The sequence below is a fragment of the Cebus imitator genome, unplaced genomic scaffold (assembly GCF_001604975.1).
Source record: "Cebus imitator isolate Cc_AM_T3 unplaced genomic scaffold, Cebus_imitator-1.0 Scaffold152, whole genome shotgun sequence".
Lineage (NCBI taxonomy): Eukaryota > Metazoa > Chordata > Mammalia > Primates > Cebidae > Cebus > Cebus imitator.
In genome coordinates this window covers 1755239-1761800 of record NW_016107467.1, presented here as the reverse complement: position 1 = coordinate 1761800, position 6562 = coordinate 1755239, and the positions used below count along the sequence as shown (strand labels likewise).

Here is a 6562-nt window from a genome sequence, read left to right as displayed (position 1 = left end):
TACGGATGAAATAAAGGGTCCCCATCTCCTCAGGGACAAGGAACAGCTTACTTTTTGCCAGATTTCTTAATTCCACCTGTGGCCAGGGGCCCCTTCCCCGCGGCCTTTGCTTTTAGCTCTTCGAGTTTCTTCTGCTCTTCTTTTTGTTTCTGCTTGAAAGCCTTATCTTCCTCGTCCATCTCCTTGGCCTGCTTCTTGGGCTGTTTCAGGGGCTTCTTCTTGCCACCTTCCCGGCCGGACATGGCGCCTGCCACCCCTTTCCCAGACCCTGCCTCCGGAAACGGAGCGCCTGCCCCTACCCGCTTTCGTAGGCAGGGACGCAGCCCCGCTGATTCGGTATATGCTAACTTGTGTGTAAGAAAGAGAAATAAGACTACAGATAGATGAGAGTCTATCGGACAGGATACAGAGAGAAGAGACATAGAAGATAGAGATACAGATAGAGACACAGTAGGTAGATATGTAGATAGAAGATAGATGATGGATAGATAGATAGATAGATAAGCATTTTCTTTTTACTGCATGTTTTTGAGACCAGGGTTTCTGCTGTGTCACCCAGGCTGGAGTGCAGTGGCTATTCACAGGCAAGATTGTCGCATATCACAGCTTCCAACTCCTGGGCTCCAGCAACCCTCCCACCCCAGCTTCTTGAGTAGCTGGGACTACAGGTGCACGCCACCATGCCCAGCTAGTTTTTATTTTTTGTAGAGATGGGGGTCTTGCTATATTTCCCAGGCTGGCCCTCAAGTGATCCTCTGTTCCAGCCTCCCAAAGTGCTAGGATTATAGGTATGAGCCACCAAACTTAGCTCTAAAATTATGTTTTCTTTTTTTGAGACAGGGTCTTGCTCAGTCACGCAGTGGCACGATCACGGCTCACTGCAACCTCAGTCTCCTGGGCTCAAGAGATTCTCCCACCTTAGCCTCCCAAAGTGCTGGAATACAGGCATGAGCCACAGCACCCAGCCACTATATATTTTAATTGGCTTATATTTGCATCAGGAAACACTAAAAGGAAAAGCAAGAAACTAATAAAAATTGTTACCTATAGATTGGGAGTAAGGGGGATAAGAACAAGGGTGAGAAGGAGAATTTTGTGTCATTTTAACCATTTAAAATTGTCTTATTTATTTTAATGACTTCACTTATTTAACAAACTTTAATTGAGCAATGCTCCAGACATTCATGAATACCTGGGTGGGGATGAGGAGTGGAGGCAGATAGACAATGTGACAGTAGGCTGGGCACCGTGGCTCACCCCAATAATCCCAACACTTTGGGAGGCTGAGGTGGACGGATCATTTGAGTTCAGGAGTTTGAAACCAGCCTGGCCAACATGGTGAAACCTTGTCTCTACTAAATATACAAAAACAAGTTAGCCGGGCATGGTGTTACCTGTAATCCCAACTATTCGGGAGGCTGAGGCAGGACAATTGCTGGAGCCCGGAGGTGGCAGTGGCATGAGCAGAGATCTCGCCATTGCACTCCAGCCTGGGTGACAGAGCAAGACTCCGTGTCCAAAAATAAAATAAAATTTAAAAACTGTGACAGTATGCTCATAAATATGTACACTTGTACATATTAAAAATCTACCTCTGAATATCTGCTTTGGTGCAATGGAAAATAACTCAGTTACATGATTAAGAAGCCAAATCTAGTTAGTAATTGAAAGTGTATCTGTATGAGAGAGATGGAAGAATTAGAGATCCCATTCGAGAATCAAGTGCATTCTCAGAGATGGCAGTCGTTGCCCTCAAGGGAACCGAGCCCCTCTGAGGAGGACAACCACTGCACTCAACATAAAATGTCATTTCAGAGACACCTTGTTTGAACTAGAGCTACCTTCCCCCACACTCCCTCCTCTCTTGCTTTATTTAGGATCATTGCTCTTATCACCATCTTACATATATTTTTACTTATCTTGTTTGTCTGTCTTCACTAACTTCCCCAGGTCAACTTGTAAGTAGTCCTTTAATAAATATCTGTGGATGAACAAATGAGCAGATCGCTGCCTGGATTGCTTGATGGCTGTTTCTGAGATGTTTGACTCCAGAACACTGGTTTTATTGTCTCAGAAATCTCAACGCGTGTCTCTATCCCTGTGGCTGTTACCACTGCAAGAATGTATGCAAAGTTGGTCATCGCTGTCGATCCAATCGAGGGTATGTGCGTTGCTGGCGTGGGTATGTATTGAAATTAACCACCACTGAAAATGTCTTTAGAAGAACTATGCTGACTCCACAGTGAGACAAAAAGTTAGCATGTCCTTCCAAAAGTCAAGCAAACAGAGTAGCAAGGAGTAACTCTGACATTAGGAGAGCACGTATTTATCATTGTGGGGATGACAGAAATTCCACATTTTCTTGCCAAGCCAAAACCAAGAGCTTTGCAGAGCTTAGGAAAGGAAAATACCCACAAAATCCTCAGAAGAAATGAAAAGGTCAAGCCAGGAGAGACTGTTATGAGCAGTCCATGCATTGTGCAGCCACATGTCCTGTTTCAGTGGGCGACTTATTTCCTTACTTTACATAAAATAATGCTCTATGTTACCATCTTAGATGGCTGGGAATATAGCGTGGTTTGCCTGCCAGATAAGGTTCCGTTCTCACCTCCAACCACATCCCTAGGGGCAAGGATGTCCATTTCACATTGCCTAACAATTTAATAATGAACTCTTGTAGTTGAATGACTTGTTCAGTTGTTTTTCTCTTTTCAGAGGGTGCTGATTTTAAATGTCTCCATCTCAAACTGCTTGAACCGAGCCAATAGTCACATGTCAAAATACTATGAGATCACTTGGAGGGAGACTGGTTAAATACATTATGGTTCATCTGTACAAAAGACTATGAAGCTGTTAAGGTGACTAGGGCAGCTTCCTAGATACTAATTTGGAGCATCACAAAACTCTAGTATATATGGAAGAACAAAAAGACCAGGTGCATCTACCTCAATGGGTTCAGAGTGCACTCACTATGAAAAGGGGAGTGACGTGGGCCAGGCGCAGTGGTTCACGCCCAAAATCCCAATATTTTGGGAAGCCAAGGCAGGCAGATCGCCTGAGTCCGTCATTTAAGGCCAGCCTTACCAATGTGGTGAAACCCTAACTCTACTAAAAATACAAAAATTAGCCAGGTGTGGAGGCAGACACCTGTAATCCCAGCTACTCAGGAGGCTGAGCCAGAAGAATCACTTGGACCCAGGAGGCGGAGGCTGCAGTGAGCAGAGACTGCACCATTGCACTCCATCCTGGCAACAGAGCGAGACTTGGTCTCAAAAAAAAAAAAAAAAAAAGGCCGGGTGCAGTGGCTCAAGCCTGTAATCCCAGCACTTTGGGAAGCCGAGGCAGGTGATCATTTGAGACCATCCTGGTCAACATGGTGAAACCCCGTCTCTACTAAAAAAAAATACAAAAAATCAGCTGGGCATGGTGGCGCCTGCCTGTAATCCCGGCGACTCAGGAGGCTGGGGCAGGAGAATTGCCTGAACCCAGGAGGCGGAGGTTGCGGTGAGCCGAGATCGCGCCATTGCACTCCAGCCTGGGTAACGAGAGCGAAACTCTGATTCAAAAAAAAAAAAAAAAAAAAAGAAGGCCGAGGTGGGTGGAGATCACCTGAGATCAGAAGTTGGAGACCAGCCTGATCAACGTGGGAGAAACCCCATACTAAAAATACAAAATTAGCCAGGCGTCGTGGCACATGCCTGTAACCCCAGCTACTCAGGAGGCTGAGGTAAGAGAATTGCTTGAACCGGGGAGGTGGAGTTGTGGTGAGCCAAAATTGTGTCACTGCACTCCAGCCTGGGAAACGGAAGTGAAACTCCCATCTCAGAAAAGAAAAAAATAAAAGAAAAAGAAAAGGGGAGTAGTGGAGAAAGGGGGAGTGATGACCACCTCGTGCTTGCCAGGGTAGGTATCCAGTTATCTCTGGAAAGACATAGGACTTTTTTTTTTTTTTTTTTTTTTTAAAAAATTTTTTTTTTTTTTGAGGCAGGGTCTCACTCTGTCACCCAGGCTGAAGTGCAGTGGCATGACCTCAGCTCACTGCAATCTCTGCCTCCTAGGTTCAAGCGATTCTTTTGCCTCAGCCTCCCAAGTAGCTGGGATTACAGATGCACACCACTGTGCCGGGCTCATTTTTTTGTATTTTTAATGTTTCACCATGTTGGCCAGGCTGGTCTTGAACTTCTGACCTCAAATGATCCACGCACCTTGGCCTCCCAAAGTCCTGGGATTACAGGCATGAGCCACTGTGCCCAGCCTGCAAAATGCTGCTTTTTGAACTCATTTGTAGATAGGGCTTACTATCTACCAGTTAGTAATTGAAAGTGCCTAAGTATGTTTTTTTCTAGTAGTTAACGGTTAATCTTTTTCTAATGGTTAATCCTCTTAACAGCCCTATGAGGTACGGGCCTCATACCCCTTATTCTAGAGATGCACAGAGACCACACAGCCAGAAAATGGCAAAGCTGGGATTAAAATCAGGGAATCTGGCTCCTTGTCTTGGTGCACTCTGTCCGACTGATAAGACTGGCCTGGGGTGTAGGGGAGAGGGGTATAGCCAAGGAATCTGGAAGCCAAGGGTAGGAAGACAGAAATTCAGTATATACTATTTTGTTCTATTTGAATTCTTGCCAGGTGCAAACATCATCTATATTTTTAAATAATTTTAAAATTTATTTTTAAAAATAGATAATGCATTTAAAATGTCTCGCTGGAAAAACATGGGCAATCCACTTAGAGGGATCAGGTGAAGCCAAAAGCCTGAGTTTGCTGTGAATGACGAGGAAGCTTTTTTGATGTTCTTCGTATGGGCAAGTGGAAGTGGTTCTGAGAATCTTCAGCTACCAGGCATGGCTTCCTCTCTGCTCTCCCCTCCTCAGGGTCACCCTCCCCCTAATTCTATGAGTCCTCCAAGACTAGCCAGCACCTAAACATAGTGGATAACAAACCATTGGGCTTTGGAGTTAGAACAACTGATTCTCATTCTGACCCTCCACTTTCAAAGGGTCCCTGGTCAAGCTGCCTTTCTTCACCTCAAGTAATCTCATCCATAAAATGGGCATAATATTAAGCACCTTACAGTGTTGATAGCATGGTTAAATTAGGCAATACATGATATGTGCTAGGGGTAATGTCATGCATGAAAGTGCTCAATTAGCGCTTGCTATTATTCTTCTAGCATTGACCAGGATTGAAGCCTCAACTTGGATTCCAATAAAACTGTTGACTTTCCCAGGTACAGCCAGTATCTTCCCCTCCTCCCTTCATGTTTCTCCTTTCTCCCTTAAATGAAACACCAGGTGCTGGACCAGGTCTAGTTTATACCAAGTCATTTAATGTTCCCAACAATTCTCCCAGGTAGATTTAATTATACCCACTTTCCAGATGAGAAAACTAAGGCTTAAAGAAATATTGTAACTTACACAAGATGCCTCAGCTGGGGATGATGAAGTTGTGAGTTAATCCATATCATTGCAACTCCCATGCCGCTCTCCTCTGCTCATTACACCATGCTGTGGGATGGTCCTGCTCACTTAAAGTCAAGCAGAACGTGCCTCAGCTGAGAAGTCTTCCCAGACTGCCACAGCTGCACTAATATGGCTCTCCAGTGCAGTTAGGCAAGTCACACACCAATTTTAGTTAAAATCTTGCACTGCTTTTCTTCAGGATGACTGAATTCCTCAAACATAAAATTGGGCTGGGTGTGGTGGCTCATACCTGTAATCCCAGCACTTTGGGAGGCTGAGGTGGGTGGACCACAGGTCAGGAGTTCAAGACCAGCCTGACCAACATGGAGAAAAAAAACACTAAAAATTAAAAAATTTGCTGGGTGTGGTGACGCAGAGCTGTAATCCCAGCTACTCAGGAGGCTGAGGCAGGAGAATCACTTGAACCCAGGAAGCGGAGGTTGCAGTGAGCTGAGATCGCACCATTGCACTCCAGCCTCAGCAACACAGTGAGACTCCGTCTCAAAAAAAAACGAAATTGAACTAAATCTACTGTTTTTAGCCCCCCGAATACAAAACAACTCATAAAAGCTGCTACCTAACAAGAGAATTGCTTTTCTGCATCTGTATGTTGTGTGCACCTCTTACTTCCCTTTGTTTGGATAAGTGAAATTTGATAGCCATCATTTCATGAAATTCCAACTGAATACTTAAACACCTGGAATTCTTTCTGTGTTCTGTTGTTTTTTTAGAGGAAACTTATGAAATATACTGGAAAATTTTCCCTACCTCCTATATCTAGATATACTTTTTTTTTGAACCGAGTTTTAGCTGATATCTGGATATACTTCTAATATTCAATACAAAACCATCATAATGACAAGACACTGCAAATTCTATTGCATTTGAATCACCAAATATTGATATATATTTAGTAGTTTATGCTAAATCCCTGACTTTAAAAGAACTGACATATTTGGCAAGCTGCTGGACCCTAACACACTTCCACCTGCAGTCTTTACTTGCACTGCCAGAGCTGTGGGGCAGGCATTTTTGACAAAGTCACAATGAAAACTGACCCACATATTTCTTTTTTTTTTTTTTTTTTTTTTTTTTTT

At 44.0% G+C, this 6562-nt stretch overlaps 1 protein-coding gene across 1 annotated transcript; it reads right to left on the bottom strand.

The window, feature by feature from the left end:
• Positions 1 to 2: 2 nt before the first annotated feature.
• LOC119473368 (translation machinery-associated protein 7) lies at positions 3 to 291 on the bottom strand. The gene has a single exon (XM_037743757.1). The coding sequence runs from the start codon at positions 240 to 242 to the stop codon at positions 48 to 50; it is 195 nt and encodes a 64-aa protein (XP_037599685.1). The 5' UTR covers positions 243 to 291; the 3' UTR covers positions 3 to 47.
• Positions 292 to 6562: the final 6271 nt, after the last annotated feature.